General features: G+C 32.0%; 1 protein-coding gene across 1 annotated transcript; it reads left to right on the forward strand.

The window, feature by feature from the left end:
- Positions 1 to 640: 640 nt before the first annotated feature.
- LOC148310640 (TBC domain-containing protein kinase-like protein) lies at positions 641 to 16,995 on the forward strand. The gene is made up of 13 exons (XM_088258046.1): positions 641 to 1,064; positions 1,898 to 2,147; positions 2,890 to 3,106; positions 5,440 to 5,702; positions 7,811 to 8,057; positions 9,788 to 9,949; positions 10,534 to 10,711; positions 11,429 to 11,635; positions 13,642 to 13,829; positions 14,338 to 14,421; positions 14,739 to 14,863; positions 15,738 to 15,909; positions 16,604 to 16,995. Exons 1-13 carry the CDS (start codon positions 857 to 859, stop codon positions 16,721 to 16,723), a joined length of 2,421 nt encoding a protein of 806 aa, XP_088114172.1. The 5' UTR covers positions 641 to 856; the 3' UTR covers positions 16,724 to 16,995.
- Positions 16,996 to 18,734: the final 1,739 nt, after the last annotated feature.

The following is an 18,734-nucleotide window of genomic DNA, read 5'->3' on the forward strand; positions in this document are numbered from 1 at the left end:
CAGTAAATTTATGGCGACCACGTTGTTCTCTTTTTTTCTTCCAGAGGGTTGACAGCCAGCTGAAGCCCAAAACGTGGTCACGTAGGTATACTCGTGTGGGTGGATTTTTGTTGTCATTATTTTGAAACTACAATTTCTCAATTATGATTTTTTTATCAAGGATAATTTACCAATAAATGATTTAATCATGACGGGAGCGTGTTAAAATGGCAACAAAAACTTTTGACACCAGAAAAGTACCATAAGATTGAAAATAGATATCGTGGAAATAAGTTTATTTTAAAACATTATCTGTGCCAGAGATTAGCAATTTATTGATACTGGTGACTTTTTTTTTCAGTCCGCCTCCGCAGTGTAATGGTCAGCGCGCTTGGCTACCGTTCTAGAGGTCCCAGGTTCGATACCTAGAGGAGGTGAAAATGAATATTAGTGAATTTACACTCTAATATTTATTTAACATTACCAGAGATATTGAAAGCTTAAAAATATAAATTTACTCTGAGGAGACGTTTCAGGAATTTACCACCCTCGCTAAAGAAAATTTTGACTAGGAGGCACTTGATTAAAAAAATTGGGAGTCTGTGGTCTATTTTAATTTCGTACCTATCGTGAGATAGGTATTTAATTTATGAAGTATTGCAATAATTTATAACTGGTCATATGGCAACACTCTGTTAAATGTCAGATTTTCCGTCAGATCAAATTAACTGTCAGTTTTATATTATTGTCGAGTGTGCGTTATAGAAGTGCGACTGCATCCAATTATGTGTATTTTTAATTAAAGCTGTTATGAAATTATTTTTCTCAGCATAATATATGATATAGTAATATAAAGTAAAATTTAAAAAATATATACATGAAGATGCCGGTTGTTACCGAGTGCGATGTTACAAAGTTTGGTGCCTGCACATTCTTTGCTAAAAGTTATCCCAGTGAATCTTGTGGAAGTAATGGACTTCCTCTTACCCCGAATTCCATCACGATACTTGGCAGGGCGCAGAAATTGAAGATAATAGAACATCCGAATCTTTGTATTTACCTCGATGTCATCAGAGGCAAACATGGTATGCTCTTATTTTATTTATTGTTTCGGCATTTCCTTTGTGGTAAGACATGATGATATTATTAAAGAAAACACTCGTTTTTTTTTACCACTTGAGTTTATTTTTATGACGATTAGTTTCGAAAGCTAAGCTACCATCTTTAGGTCTAAATGTAAGCTTCCGAAACTAGTCGTCACAAAAATAAACTCAAGTGGTAAAAAACAAGCGTTTTCTTCAATATTATGGTATGATCAATAACTTTTAATTTATTTACGGAGGAAAAGTAAGCCAACCAGACCAGCGATAAAAAGTATTCTATAGATATGTCCGGATAGATAGAAAAATGTTCCTAATAAAAAAATCAGTTCATTAATCTGAATATAGAAATGATGAGATTTATATGGAACAAAGACAAAATAAAGGAATGGGTTAATGATCAAGAGTTAATTCTATGAAAATTGTAAAACAGTTTATATTCTTAGTTTTTTCTCTCTTTTTGTGTGAATATTAGGTTAAAATGGTAAAAAAACAATAAAAAAATGTATGTAAAAAGAACTCCACCGACAAGACACACAAGGTGGCTTGGTGGATCTCTACAAAAACTATTTTAAATATGTTTAAAATTAAATAAATGTACCTATACAGTTTATGTAAATATTTAACAAAAATGCATCTTATAAATTAAATAACCGATTTGATTATCGAGATAAATAAACTGAAAAGAAATGCCTGCCAAGGCATTTTTTAAGGATCAGTAACACCATTTAATAATAATAATTAATAATGTTTTGAATGTAATGAATGCTATTGCTCCACTCTTCTACTTTTCTTACCAATGTATTATATTTTTGTAGAACGAATCATTGTAGTGTCTGAATACACTGGAAAACCTCTGATGGAATGTTCATCAATGAACATCGATGAAAAAATTCACATTTGCAAACAAATTGCAAATGGATTGCACGCCTTGCATACTAGAGGTTATATTCACAGGAATCTCAGTCCAGATAATATTCTAGTGGACAGTAAAAATAATGTTAAACTATTTAATTTTGGTCTATATTACATGACGGGCGAAGGAAATGATGTTTCTTTTCCAATTGGGTAAGTTCCTTTTTTGTATACAGGGAATACCTGTACATAATATTCAATACACAGTGTCCCATTAAAAATGGGTAATCTTAAAACTGGTGATCTACCGGAATATCACTACATGACCTAAGTAAATATGAATTGATATTTTAACTTTAAGTGGTTAATTTATTTATTTATTGGTACATACGCCTGAAAGGCTTTTTCTAATACTCCAATATTTTAATACAACTACCACAGATCTCACATATCGCTCACTCCTTTCAAGAACGTCATAAATCAAAAATTGTCCAGAAAATGTACTATATCCCAGCAAAAGCGGCATATTTTTAACCTAATGTTTACCCGCTACAGGCAGAAAGTGTTGTTTTTGCATTTTTTAGAAAAGGTATTGTTTAATAATTTTTTTAAAAATACTAAATATTTTTCAAATGGAGAAAAAACCTTCAGGTTTTACCTAAAAAGATCTGTTGCACAGTAAAAACTTGAATAAGTGGCTTGATATTTATTTTTAATACATTGTGTTATATTTTTAAACTTTAAAAACGTTCTCCTGCAAAATCAAGTTTTTGAATTTATGACGTTCTTGAAAGGAGTGAGCGATATGTCAGGTACATACATATATTGTAAATAATAATTTCAGGTCTAAGACACGGTTTATTCTTTATACTATCAACGTGTGTCTAAATAAACCCAAAAAAAGAGCACTTAACAGAGTCATTGCACAATAGTCTAAGGAGTTTTTGTATTGCAGACAACCTCGCTTCCTCAGTCCCGAAGCCATACTGGGTGGAGGAGGACATGCCAGTGACATTTGGAATCTCGGTATTATAATGCTGGAATTGTTCCTGGGACCATTATGGTCCGGACTAAAACCTGGTCCAACGCTCAGGAGGATCCTTACACTATTGCAGACTCCCAATCCTGCGCAACGCATCGCAAGAGAACACGATTTCTTCGATATATATCAAGTATAGTAAAAATTGCACATTTAGATATATCGTAGTCATACAGGAGAAAGTGACCAAGTGCATTGTTTAACAAAAACGTGATCATTGACTATTTGCTATCTTACTAGCTTAATATTGCCCTGAAAAAATCCCAAAAGATTTTAAACTTGGAAGTATAATATATTGACTTAGTAAAAATAACTAACTGCATTGATGTTTATTTTCTTGCCAAGCATAAGTGACTTAAATGGCCCTCCTGAACATTTTATGTTTTGGTAGTTGGTCACTTTCTCCTGTACGACTACGATATATGGTGTTTCAACATACAATATATTAGGTGTTTAGACAGACCCCCTGGCGTAGTTGGGTAGAGGCTCGACTGCGAAACTGGCGTCGCGGGTTTGATTCTTGCCAATTGCAAAATGAATTCAAGAAAGATTTCTTTTCAATTGGTCTGGGTGTTTGTGGTGTATTTTTTACATTAACTTTCCTTATCCTTCCTATTCTACCTGCAGCCTTTTAAAGTAGGGGCTTTGCGGGTTATTCCTTATAAAAAAAAACAGTATATACATATATATATATATATATATATATATATATATATATATATTCTTTTTTTTTTTTTATGAAGATACAATGAAAATGAGAATAAAAAAAAAATATTAAATTAGAGTTAGGCAATACAAAAAATAATCAGAAAACTGCTCAGTTCTTTTGTTACTCTTCTCTTCTTTGGTCCAACGTCTTTACTACTTGACGCCATTGTATGGGTCTTGAAATTGTCACAATAGTGAAATACTTCCATATATGGGTATGATACGAACTACGCACGTTAAAATGTTGTTTTGGTGGTTTCATGTACACTTAAAGAAAAAATATGTGAAATGCTCCGCGGGCCGCAAGTAGACACCCGGCGGGTCGCGGGTTGGCCACCCTTGATCTAGTCCCTCTGAGCACATAGATTTTTCTGGTTGTGCCAAGTATTTTTTGCCGTCCTCGTTCTGTTCTCCCGTTCACATTTTCCAAATATACTTTATTAGGTGTGCGGCGTACCGAAGACGTGATATTTTTTATAAGAATCATGTTAGAAGTCAATCGTAAGAAAATTTGAGATTACCAACAGTGTCTAAAATATGTTTTCATGCACCAACATTTATTTCCTAAAAAAAATAATACATACAGCCAAAGAATGAATAATTTATTAGAAATCCCTTTTTGTAAATCCAGACTTGCGCAAAGACACTCATTTTTCATAGCTCCAAAACTGTTCAATTTATTCCACAAAGACTATTTGTTAGATGTTAATTACCTAAGTTTGTGTAGATTTAAAATTTTGTTTATATTGTTTATTGAAGAGACAGATTTAAGCTCCTTTTTCTTGTAGACATGTCACTCATGTAGTACATGATTTTTTGTTTATTGTTTCGGCATTAACTTTGTGGTAAGACATGTTACAATGATTAAAGAAAACACTTGTTTTTTACCACTTGAGTTTTATTATAGACTACATGTTTCAAATGTTGAATTAAAGAACATCATAGCGGTCTTGTTAGTAATTATTTTTCGGAATTGGCAAATCACATAATAGATACTAATCACTCATTTCACTCTCATAAATTAAAATTATTACACCTTGTTCCATATAAAGGCCAAATTATGAATTATCTTGAAAATTTAGAAATCCAAAAAAACCTAAATTCTAATAATAATTTATTAAATAATATATTGTTTCAAAATTCTTCACCTTTGCTTTCCATTTTTCCTTTGTTTTCAAACTCCGCCCCTTGACTAACCCCTTCCCCTAACTTTCCCCTCTCCCTATTTAAAGAACAATTTTATATTTTATATTTTAGTTATTATACAGACCTGAATGATGGAAGTTTAACTTCTGAAACATGTAGTCTATAATAAAACTCAAGTGGTAAAAAACAAGTGTTTTCTTTAATCATTAGTACATGATTGCTAACTTTTAACTTTTTAATTTTTCATCTTTTTTATGTTTTTAACTTTTTATTTTTATTTAAAAAAAAATATTTTCTGATATTCAAGTATTTTGTATTTTTTGTATTTTATATTAACACTATTATTCTTGTTCTACTTATAATATCTATTGTATTCTTGCCAGTGTCCTTTACTATGACCTAAATTATATTGTTTACCCACACACAGGCCATTGCCTTTGTGGGATCTTTTTTTGATTTACATTTTATTCATATTTTTTGTATTTCAATTTATGTCATGTTTGTATAATGCAAAATAATTTAAAATAAAGAAAAAAAAATTACACCCTTGGTTTATTATATGTATTACATTACTCTTATTTTTCAAATCATAAAACCTTTATTTTTCCACAGGAGCTTCCTGAAGACATTCGAGATCTCATAGAATTGTGTCTTCAGATCTCACCATCCCTGAGACCTTCATCGCAAGATGTCATTAAACACAAACTGTTTGAAGGTTCTCAAGAGATTTGTGGTAAAGAGAAAATACCCGGTTTACTTGGATGCAGTATGCCATTTTTATATCATTGGTGGCAGCTTGCAGGCGGAGATATACAAGTCGAATTAAAGAAACAGGGGTTGATTAAATGTACCCCACCAATACTCTCAATGCCTATGTACGTATTCAAAATTATTTACAACATTTTGAGTGTGTCCAAATACTTGTTCACAAAATCTGCATTATCTCCAACTGCAGGAGTCATTTTCATATTACTTTTTGACATCTCATCAAAGATGAAGAAGAATATGGAAGTCTGGGCATTTACGGGGCTGACGACCGTCATAGGCTGGTTTAAGTGATCACTTTACACACGGGTAACATTCACCAATTCTACCCATTATTGACAACCACACTACTCAAATTCTTAGAAGTTCTATATATATATGAGCCAATTTTGAAATATTATTCTTGAATCACTAGAACTTCACTAGAGACATCTATTGGCGAGATGAAAGAAGCTTTTTATTGAGCAGAAACTCTTTTATTAGAATGTAAAGTCCGAATCCTGGATTATAAAAGAGTAGAGAGGTAGAATTGGTGAATCTTAGACGTGTGTAAAGTGATCGCATACACCAGCCTATGACGGTCGTCAGCCCCGTAACTGCCCAGACTTCCATATTCTTCTTCATCTTTGATGAGATTTCAAAAAATGATATGAACATAACTCCTGTAATTGGAGATAATCCAGATTTTGTAAACAAGTATTTGGACACACTTAAAATGTTGTATTCAAAATTATTTATGTAATAATGAATATTTCAGATGCTTTGGTAAATAATCAAAATGTGTTAAAAAAAACTCTCAACCCGTTCTGTGCATCAAACACGGCTCTCTTGTCTATACAAATATTGCAGCCATGCCTTGAACTGGGAGTCGTGTTAAATATAAATAAGGATTTATAGCTGTTTTATGTGTTTTAAAAACATTGATTAACTTCTTCTTTTTGTAGATCCTAGGGATCTGTTTCTGCCTCCGCATGTCGCTCTTGGGATGTTGACTCCCAGCTGTCATTCCACCTTTTTGGAGGTCTGTCTGGGGGTCTGCGTCCTTCAGGGCTTCCTTGAAGGACCATACGTGGAAGTCTGTCTTCGGACATTTATGTACGATGTTTGAATAGAAAATAGAATTTGGTTTTGAACAAGGTTATGGGTTTTTAAAAATGTGCGATTTTAGGTTCATCCGTATGACATTATTTTATTCGCAGTGGACATGTTAGTAAATAAATCATTGTTGAGCGGACCCTATAGAAATGAATGGAACGATGTAAAGTACTCCTTAAATGACCATATATCTTGTCATTAAACTTAGATTCAGTATTGTAGAACAGCGCTTATTCATTTTTATACATATATTGCTTATTTCTTCTTCATTGTGAGTCTAGTGAGTTTTCAATTAGTCACCAGACTTACTCTAAATCACCAACCTTGAAGAATCATCTTCTTCAGTTAATGCAAGGGATCCAAAGAAGACAGACGTCCTGACTGCAAAATCTGAGAGACTGGCTTAGCAAAAGCACCACATCCCACTTTTGAACTGCAGTCTCCAGAATGTGAATACTCCCGATGACAGAAGATTATAGAACTAACTTATTAACCTTCCCCTCCCGGTGATATGTATTTACTACAACTTGACTTTAAAAATGAGAAAATCGATATAAAATATAATAGGTACGGGCTCAAAATTTTTGTATTCCTCCATAATACATAAAAGTATTGTAATTTAAAGTTATTCATTTGCAGCGACGGAAATAAATAAATTGTAAAAAAATCGGGGATACACAAACGTTGTATCAGAGTATGCGTGCGTGCCGCACTTTACGTACACGTGCACGTGGCTTCATACTGTTTCCGACGATCTGATTTTAGCTGCGCACAAGTCGTCGTTCAGGATGGTCGTGTCGCTACGCTAGCTATGGCGAGTACTTGCGATATATTTTTTCTCTCTATTTTAGGTACTTACCAGAGCTAACATAACAAAATTGATACATTTTAACTTCTACTATGGTCAATAAAAGTAACATTTAGGAATTTTAAAATTTTTCCTGTTTTTAATCACATTTTCATATGGTGTACAAAATACATATCACCGGTGCATGTGGAAGTTTTTAGCACCAGAAGGGAAGGGTTAAAAAGATGATAAAATTCACCCAGTGAAGAAAAAGTACATGTTGGGCTGCTTGTATAAGAAAAACATTACAAACCTATTGAAATATTATTATTCTAGTGCTGTTCTGCTTGATGGTTGCTCACTCGGTGGTCAGAGTACCGCGCTGATGGATCGCCGAGTCTCCTTATCAGGGATGGACTTGTTGCTGACAAGACTTTCGCATATTCCTCCGAGAGAATTTTCCCCTCTCGTTGATGTACCGCAGAAAGAATCCAGTGACACATCCCGTCTGCCGAGGGTTATAAAAGAAAGAGATACGGAATACCAGTTCCATAGGCTTGTATTATTTGAAAGGCTCTTGAGGGTACGTAAATCAAAACCATGTCATATGTACCCTATAAATATTGCAGACTGTTGATAATTATATAATGTCCGCCTCCGTAGTGTAATGGTTTGAGTCTATTCCCAGGGGGAGGTCAAAATAATATAAGTCATTTTTTCACTCTAATGTTTATTCAATCTTACCCTGTACTGGTACCTGAAGTGGAGGGCTAATCACCTTTCCTTTATGTTTTAACGATCAAGATAATACTGAGTTTATATGATGCAGTGCCCTAGACACCATTGGGGAGCGATTAAGGGTTTGAATGAATGAAATGAAATTGATAATTAACATGTAAGTCCTGTTTGTGTCCTTTAATTTCTACTATTACAAAATCTAGCTTGTACGAGACGTCTCTGTCTGAGAAGTCTTTAGAAAACTGCACAGGGGTTGTTCTGTGGTGCAAGAAGGGCAAGTCCCTAAGGTAGCGTTATCATAAATACCGCTTAATTTGGCGAAGGTTGAAATCGAAGCGTGGAACAGGTGTGGTGATACAAATAAAGCCATATCGTTTAATCGAAAGTATTCACCATTAGAGACCAGTACTTGGCGTTAGCTCTGTAATTCTTTGGATTTTATTACTCAGAGACCAGTGTGCTAGTTTCTTACTGCTTACTTTGTTGATTTATTGAGACAACTGTTCCGAAATATAATCAGTCCACCCCTAAGACCCCCTGCCCAAGAGCCGCTCCTTTTCCACAAGCCTTCCATGCCGCCCGCCTAACGTAAATGTAAAAGGCAACAGTGGCGGTCTCTAGCGGTCTGTTGGGAAACAGCTCCCGTGCCGGAATATACTTATCAGCGACACTCTCAGTAGACATTTCATAATATTATTATTTATCTTTTGCATACATTTAATAATATTACATTTATCAACTAGATTTCGGATAGGTAATTCCGAAAAGTTTTATCTAATTTCATATTATCTACAGGAGGTCCCCCCGAAAGTGAAACAGTTTCTTTATTCAAGGGGCAGCATAGCATTCCAAATTACATTGGAACATCAACAAACGGTCCTTTTTGGTCCCATGTTTATAGTCGTAACATATATTCATTATATTTATAGCATATATTAATTATATTTCGTAAGTACATATGACATCGCTAATATAGCTTGTACATATCGCTCACTCCTTTCAAGAACGTCATAAATCAAAAAACTTGATTTTTCAGGAGAACGTTTTTAAAGTTTAAAAATATAATACAATGTATTAAAAATAAATATCAAGCCACTTATTAAACTTTTTACTGTGAAACAGATCTTTTTAGGTTAAACCTGAAGGTTTTTTCTGCATTTGAAAAATATTTAGTATATTTTAAAAAATAATTAAACAATACCTTCTCTTCAAAATGCAAAAATGACACTTTCTGCCCTGTAGCGCGTAAATATTAAGTTAAAAATATGCCGCTTTTGCTGGGATATAGTACATTTTCTGGGCATTCCGAAAACATGCACAACTCAAAATTGGCAATTTTTGATTTATGACGTTCTTGAAAGGAGTGAGCGATATATCACATTCTAAGAAAAGTAAAAATAAATTTTATATTATTATTTTAGTAAACTAGATTTCAAGTAAGAAACACACAATAGTACATATAAATTGTGTTATTCACCTTATCGGATTTGATGAATATATACAAAAGTACTTGTGTAAAATGATTATTATGCGTATAAAATGTCATTTTAAAATAGCATTTTTATTTTATTTTAGGGCTATCCATTTACAGCACCAATAATAAAAAGGGAAGCAGCTATAGACATTCCTCCCCTAGTCAGAGGTAAAGTTTGGGCCGCTCTTCTCGATGTAAAGGGTGATATTGAAGATCAGTATATTAGGATAGATAAAGAAACTCCAACCCCTACTGATCGACAGGTATTACATGACATGTTAAGTTATTCTGACTACTTTGTGTTAATCTAGACACGAGCCTTGCCGATATCCTTCATCTTCAGCCTCCAGCCAGTACTGATGGTTACTTTATTTATTGTTTTGGCGTTTAATTTGTAGCACTCCATTTCAATTTATGAATTAATTTTTAAATCAAACACAGATTTTTTGAGTCTACTAAGTTGTATTTTATTAAAAACACATAAAAATTCATAATGTGACAGTTATTTCGCCTAGTTATGGTATTTTCAAACTAATGTTTGTTCAAACGAAACAAACATATGGAAATCTGGGCATTTACGGGGCTTACAACCATCATAGGCTGGTTTAAGTGATCACTTTACACACGTGTAGCATTCACCAATTCCTCCCATGATTGACAACCACGCTTTTCAAATTCTTGGAATTTCTAGATATATTGATCAAACTCGATACAGACTTCTTGAACTCGATAGACTACCCGAGAAACATCTATGGTGGGATGAACCGAGCTTTTTATAAAGCAGAAACTCTTTCATTTGTATGTGAGGTCCGAATCCCGGAAGTTTATTTGAATTTGATTGATTTAGATTGAAGTGGACATACCTCGGTGTCACCAGTATTGCTGGTTACTGTGCGGAAGTGCTGGACACAACGGACTCAGAAGAATCTTGAAGGCTTGGCTGTTGAGCAACCCTCAATATGTGTACTGGCAAGGACTAGATTCTCTCACAGCACCTTTTCTCTTCCTAAATTTCAATGATGAAGGTAAGATTGGACATATTGTGACTTTTTTCAATCAGAAAACTGAATTGTGTAATGACTTCTTTAAAAAAAGCCATTACTTAATTTGTTTTTTAATTCAATAGCCCTTGTCTACACTGATGTATATATTTAAAAATGCCTCTAGTTATAAAACTGTGCACATACTGGCAAAAAACGTTGACTCTAAAGCTTTTAGCCTAAATAAAATACCTGCTATTAAACATAAAGCTGAATTTACTTTTAAAACCTCATGTATATGACATTTCAAACTACTTAGTGTATTTTGCCAGTTTATAGAACGCTGAAATCTTGTCATTAAGTCAAAATTGCATATTTTCGAGTTAACATTTTTTGCCAGTACACCCACGAAAATCTTTCTTTTGCGATTCTTAAAAATTATTTTAAATTAATATGTACTGCCACATGTTAGTATTTTCAAAATTTATATTGCTTTTCATTTTTTGTTTTATAACAAACAGCGCTAGTTCATGTACCATATATATATATTTTTAAATTAAATACCAAAGAAGACTTTTTTATAAACCAAAACGTTTGCCATGCAATTTATTTTTTATATTAATTTTTTAAATTGTTTTCTATAGGATGAACTGCAAAAAAACTAAAAGAATTTCCACGAATCCTAAATGGCTGATTTTTATGACGTAAATAACCAATATTTTTTGCCTTTCAAATATTAAAATAATTTTCCTTTTTTTTCAGCAAGGGCATTTGCCTGTCTATCGGCATTTGTTCCTCGGTACTTGAACAAGTTCTTCTTAAAGGATAATAGTGCGGTCATTAAGGAGTATTTAGTTAAGTTCTGGCAGTTGTGTGCTTTTCACGAACCGAAGTTATCGAGCCATCTGCACCAGATTAATTTTATGCCTGAACTCTTTGCTATTCCTTGGTTCCTCACAATGTTTTCTCGTAAGTTATTTTCAAAATAATATTTGCAATATTTTTTAAGCAAAACTTTTTTTATAATTGATATGATTGAATACATTTAAGTTTTGTACTGATATTTTTTGGTGGAATTGCATTTTATAGAAAAAAATAACAACTATTGGGTTGATGCAAAAGTAATGACCGTTTTTTATGATCCCAGGTAAAAAAATTTTTTTTCATAAATTATGAATAGTATCTCCTTTTTTTATGATTCCATTGTATAAAGGATGCTTTCCCTCTACTTTCTATTCAGTTTTGGCCTGGCTAGAGTACAGTAATAACCCCTTATATTTTTTCAAAATGTCGTTCGATAAAGTGCATTTACGTCATTGTTTACTTTATGAATTCCGTAAAGACAATACGGCAATGTGGCAACCAAAAACATTTGTGAAGTGTATGGAGCAGATGTCATCAAAGTTCGACAGGTACGAAGACGGTTTACAAAATTCCGATCTGGAGATTTTTCGCTCATTGATAAACCACGTACCGGGCGGCCATTGAAGTCTGATGACGATGAATTAAAAGTCATAATTGACACCAATCCACGTCTAACCATCAGGGAGATTGTGTCAATGATGGGAGTCAACCAAACAATCGCATTAAGACATTTGAAGCGTATGGGAATGGTTTCGCGGTACGACGTTTGGATACCTCATCAATTGTCGGCTGCAAATTTATTGGATCGTGTTTCTACGCGCGTTGCTTTGAGTGCGAGACAAAAACATGAACCTTTTTTGGATCGTTTGGTAACGGGAGATGAGAAATGGGTCGTGTACTACAACGTAACAAGAAAAAGACATTGGACTATACCTGGACAAGCCCCATTAACAACTTCGAAGGCCGAAATCCATAAAAAAACAGTTATACTTTGTGTTTGGTGGAATAATAAGGGTATTGTGTATTTTGAAGTCTTGGAACACGATAAGACAAGTACAGCAGAATGATATTGTCAGCAATTATCCAAATTGAACATGGTCCTTCAAAAGGATAGACCAGAATTGGTAAACAGAAAAAGGGCAGTGTTTCATCACGACAACGCGCGACCACATGTGGCTATGATGACCCAACACAAGCTAAATGAGTTAAATTGGGATGTTATCAAGCATCCACTGTATTTTACAGATCTTGCTCTTTCTGATTTTTATTCATTCCGATCACTGCAAAAAAATTTAAATGATGAAAAAAATTATTCAATAGAGCAGGTAAAAACATCCCTTACTTCATTTTTCGCATTAAAATCCACGGAATTTTATACTACTGGTATTTATAAGTTGATAGAAAGATGGGAGAAGGTTATAAGAACTGATGGAAATTATATAATTTATTAAATAAATAATACACAAGAAAAAAAAATTTAAAAAAATATATGTAAAAAACGGTCAAAACTTTTGCATCAACCCAATAGGTTGTTTTTTCACACGAATTTTATTTGACCAGCAATCGGGTTTCGTCATCATCCGACATCAGACTGGTGTTAGGCTAGACAAAATTCTATGTTATATACACAACAAGGCAGGGGTTGATGAACAAAATGAATTTCAATTTAATGAGTTTAAGTATTGTATTATAATAATAATTACATACAAGTTATGGTAAAGGTTGTAGGCATGATTTCATATAATTTTACGTTAGAAATGGATTTTGTATGTGAATTTAAACTTAGTTGAATCTGGAAACGTTGGTTGACGATCTCTTCTACTGCTCATTTTTTTTTTAAATTAAAAAAAGAGAATTTTTTTTGTTTTTTTTTATTATTTACAAAAATATTTCAATTTTATACTATTTCTGTGAGCCATTACATATTAGAAATAGGTATCGAATTGTGGTAGAGTGGGTTTGAACCGACAAACTTTGACTCAAAAGTCCGCAACATTAAGCACGGGACCACAAGCCGACACATTTGTATGGGGAAGTTTTCATGTGTACGTTATACAGTAAAATTAACCTAAAAAATATATTGAAATACTGAAATATATTTTTTGCTTTAGATGTCTTTCCTCTTCATAAAATCCTACATTTGTGGGATGCATTGCTGGTTATGGATGGATCTTTGGCTTTATACATGGGAGTGGCCATTTTGAGACAACTCAGAGATACGCTATTGGCTTCTGGATTCAATGAATGTATCCTTCTATTTTCCGACTTACCCGAAGTGGATATTGAGCATTGCATTCAAGTGAGTAACACTTATTGCTAATTTTTAAAATAATAGCCCCGGTTCCTGGTTTTCACCAATTACAAATTCTCACACTAAAGCAGACATCAGTTTGCTTTAAAATTAAGTTAAATTTGGTTTTTAGTACAGTAAATGTCGAATAGGTGTTTTATGACATTTGGTGTTTTATGTGTAGACACGCTAATATTATAACTAGGGTACAAACACGCTGTTTGTGTGATCACCTGTCGATAAAAACATCTGTAGTTTTAGAAACTAGTCATTTGAAATAAAAACTCAATTATGGGTGTAATACAAGTGTTTGATTTTTAGTAATCAATATGTCAATCCATAATGTTAATGCCAAATCAATAAATAATACCTTTGATTTACACCACAGCTGACCACTGCTTTTGCTACGATCACTAGCATCCTAATTGTTATCATATTGATATTGAATTAATATACTTTTCAATTTATCTGTGTTTATTTTTCATTAAGGTTAAATAACATTTTATTATTATTTTAGGAAGCTCTAACTATGTGCAAATCTTCTCCAAAAAGTATATCATATAGAAGATTTTCCAATGAAGAAAAAAATTTAGATCCAATGGTAAATATACAAGTATTTTTTGTTGTGTACATACTGAAACTATAACGTACTGGTACATTTAAGTTTCACTATGGTTTCACTTTCAGTTTTACATTCAAGGATATTTTACATTCTTATTTCATAGGCTCAATTTAAGTTTTATTTTCTACATAACTGAATCACTCAGTTTTCTACAACTTCTGTAGGAAGCTATGATCAACCAGGATTAACATTTTTAAGAACATATATTTTAATTTTTTTTTTTTTTAAATAATTGATAAACTTTTTATTATCAGAGTAAGGTTCTAAAAATATTTGAAAATATGAATGTATTATAGGATTCTGTGGAGATTGATGACGCAACTCTTCAAAAAGAAAAATGTCCGAGAATAAGCTGTAATGAATTCATAAAAATGATGGAGACCAAAACAGTCTATGTGATAGATATCCGCCCACACTTACAGTAAGTGCTATTAAGATTATGCGAGTGTGCCAACTTGGAAGACGAGCCAGAATCAATTTGTTGTAATTATCTACCCTCCAAAATCTTCTCATCTCTTTTCCCATGTTCCCTCCCTCCCATTTGGCCAACACGAGACGTCTCCAAGTCACTGTGTCATGCGCCATCTCCTTGGCTTCCTCCCAGGTCAGTCCTTCATCTCTTAGATCCGCTGAGTGGTTGTTAGCGGCCTTCCGGGGTCCCAGAATCCTCGGGTTGGAAGAAGAGACATGAGGGGTTAATGCTCTCAGGTGGCGTTCTAAGGACATGTCCAACTTCTCCTCATTAGGACTTCCAATATGAAGGGCTGTTGGGTTCATCTCCTCACATCCTCATTCCTCACAAAGTCATACTATTTTACACCCAGTATTTGCCTCAGGCACCCTCCAAAATAACAAATATGTTTTAAAACCACTTTTAAACAATTTAAAAACAGTTAAAGGGGTTGTGGTCCCGTGGTTAGTGTCGCGGTCTCTTGAGTCAGAGTTTCTCGGTTCGAACCCACTCTACCACAATTTGATACCTATTGTAATAGTGTAATAATGAGCCACTTAGGCTCACATGAATAGTTTGAAATTGAAGTATTTTTGTGAATAGTAAAATCACAAATATTTCTCGTTTATTATTTTTTTAAAAAAACACAGTATCAAAACAGCATGTTTTTGTGTTTATTTTTTGTTTGGTGCATTTCTCTTCTTATTTTAAAATATATACCCCCATTACCAAATATTTTCATGGGAACCAAATGATTATACATAATGCAATAAAATAATTATTTAATATTTGACACTGTATCATATTTGCACCTAGTTTTTTTAATGCGATCTATTATTTGCAGGTTTGCCAGAATGAACATTGAAGGAAGTTTAAATATTCCATACAATAGTGTTCAATTAGGAAACCACAATTTATCTTCTCTCAGCCCGCAAATAGAAAAGGATATGAGATCTGCCGGGAAAGAAAATCATACTTTTGTGATTGTTTCAAGTGAACCAGAAACTGCTGAATTGGTATAAATTTCACATATGTATATATATATATATATATATATATATATATATATATATATATATATATATATTTATATATATATATATATATATATATATATATATATATATATATATATATATATATATATATATATATATGTATACATATATCAATCTATTTTCATCCACATTTTATCATTAAAAACCGTGTATTTGAAAAAAAAATACACATAAGCGCGGATATATGCATGTATTTTTCCGTTATTGTTGACAATATAAAAAAGCAATGTATGATATCTGTAATTCAGATCAGACTAAAAATATACACATTTATTCATTTTTCCATGTTTTTTGGTATTGTTGTTTTACCATAATTAAAAAAATTTATATTGCTAAAATTTCTACAAATATAATTATTTGAACTTTGTATTATAATTTTTTTGAAATAACAGAATACTTTATATGAAACCTTCATTAGGGACACGAAAAGTTTCTTATATATATTTTTCTAATTTCTATACTCTATAATATTACTAATTTATGTGTTTTTACTAAAGTTGGTAGTATTCATTACAATAATCAAAACAGCTGGAGATTTATTAATATGTATTTTATTTTTTCAAATAACTTTTCCATAATATGACGACTCTGCAGACACAATAATATTTTCGACATGTTGATATATGTTTTAATGTGACATTTTCCATTCCAGTTTGCTCAGTTCCTGGTACAATGTGAAGTGGCCCGAGTATGCATGCTTCATGAAGGGATCAATATTCTTCATTCTGTTTCACCCCCTATCCTGAAATCTCACAATATTCCCGTATTCTAAAGATTTATTTGGTATTTTGTACAAATAAGTGCATAAAATAACGTAACAAAATAGGTACAGTAAGTCCTCTACTTACGTGATTAATTCGTTCCAAAGGTTTTTTTGTAAGTCGAAAAAAATGCTTGTGATATTTTTGACATATGGTATGAAATAATATGCGCTAATTTCAAAAAATTATATAGTTGTACATATCGCTCACTCCTTTCAACAACGTCATATATCAACGAACTTGATTTTTCAGATCATTTTTAAAGTTAAAAAATAAAATAAAATGTATTCAAATGAAAATGAAGCCACTTATTGAACTTTTTACTGTGCAACAGATCTTTTTAGGTAAAACCTGAATGTTTTTTCTCCATTTCAAAAATATTTAGTATATTTATAATAATAATAATACAATACCTTTTCTTCAAATGCAAAAACAACACTTTCTGCCCTGTAGCGGTTAAATATCAAGTTAAAAATATGCCGCTTTTGCTGGGATATAGTACATTTTCCGGGCATTCTGAAAACATGCGTAACTGAAAATTGACAATTTTTTATACATGACGTTGAAAGGAGTGAGCAATATGTGAATACAGATTAGATCTACATGCATATATTTAATAACACATTTTAATTTTTAGAAGCTAATATATAATCAGATATATACATAAATATTCCTGTGTACATACATACATAGTTACATTTAAGTACAAATTACTTACATATTTATATTCCTCTATTTAACATAATTATTGTTGATTTTGCATTGGTAGTTTTTATTTACAACATCTTTAAAGACATACTAAGACGTTTTTTTAATGATTTGTTAACCAAAATTTGGTCTTTGTGACTTGAAGTGATCCTTTTTCTGGGAGTTTTGGGCAGTTTTTATAAGAACCAAATTTAAAAAATATTTTAAAAAAATATTTGGAGCACACACTGCAAGCATTGAATTTTTTAGCTATTTTTACCCGTGTCAACCCTTCTCAATTCAATAAAATTATTTGAGACCGCTCAGTTTCACTCAAATCACGTCTTAATAAAATAATGAAGGCTTAAATGAAAAGTACAAAAAAAATTGATCTTTTTTACTTTTTTAATGATTAGAATAACTGAATAAATAACATTTCACATATAAAACTGACCCTTGAAATTAGTAAGAGAGTTTTTTAATTAACCACGCCCCTAACTGTCTAGGGTCGGGATAGCAGGTAATGAGTAGTAGGTAAAATCCATCAAAATACGATACAATCCGAAAAGATTGCAAGAATTCCAAGAGTCGCAGCATTTAAAGACAAGCCGATTCTGTAGGGGGTGCCTATTACATTTGGCCACCACTGTATATATTTGTACATATATATATATATATATATATATATATATATATATATATATATATATATATATATATATATATATATATATATATATATATATATATATATATATATATATATATTATATATATATATATATATATATATATATATATATATATATATATATATATATATATATATATATATATATATATATATATATATATATATATATCTTAGTTTGTTATAAATTTTGTGTTTTAAAATATTAATGTATTTTTTACTAGCTGATCTTTGCACTGATCGATCTCTTACATATGAGTAAATATGTATGTTTTTATAGGTCTGAACAATTAATTATAATAAAATATTTTTATTTGCCGAGCATAGCTTCTATATTGCAAGTAGAGCTGACTCTGTATTTTTATTTTTCAGTTGAAAGTATAAAACGCGTCATCACAAATGAATTTTCTAGCCAAAGTTCTTTAAATTCTCCATTGCAAATGTGTTTGTAATGTCAAATTGCTGACATAAAAAATACCATCCTTGTAGTATTTGCAAATTTCCTGTGTGCAATTTGTGTACATTGTAAGTAAATTGATTTCTTTATTAAATGGAATTGTCGTATAATACTGTCAGGTCAATGCTAACTTGCTACTTTGAATAAACATTTCTTTTAATGCCGGGTTTTACTGTTTAGAACTAGT

This window comes from Brachycentrus maculatus, unplaced genomic scaffold (genome assembly GCF_059751285.1).
Source record: "Brachycentrus maculatus isolate JH-2025_06_01 unplaced genomic scaffold, ASM5975128v1 h1tg000090l, whole genome shotgun sequence".
Lineage (NCBI taxonomy): Eukaryota > Metazoa > Arthropoda > Insecta > Trichoptera > Brachycentridae > Brachycentrus > Brachycentrus maculatus.

Bases quoted from the DNA above. Each gene is read 5' to 3' on its own strand.
- LOC148310640 (XM_088258046.1), top strand. From the start codon at position 857: ATGAAGATGCCGGTTGTTACCGAGTGCGATGTTACAAAGTTTGGTGCC. The intron at 5,703-7,810 runs GTACGTATTCAA...TTATTATTCTAG, and splicing joins CCAATACTCTCAATGCCTAT to TGCTGTTCTGCTTGATGGTT. The intron at 10,712-11,428 runs GTAAGATTGGAC...CTTTTTTTTCAG, and splicing joins CCTAAATTTCAATGATGAAG to CAAGGGCATTTGCCTGTCTA.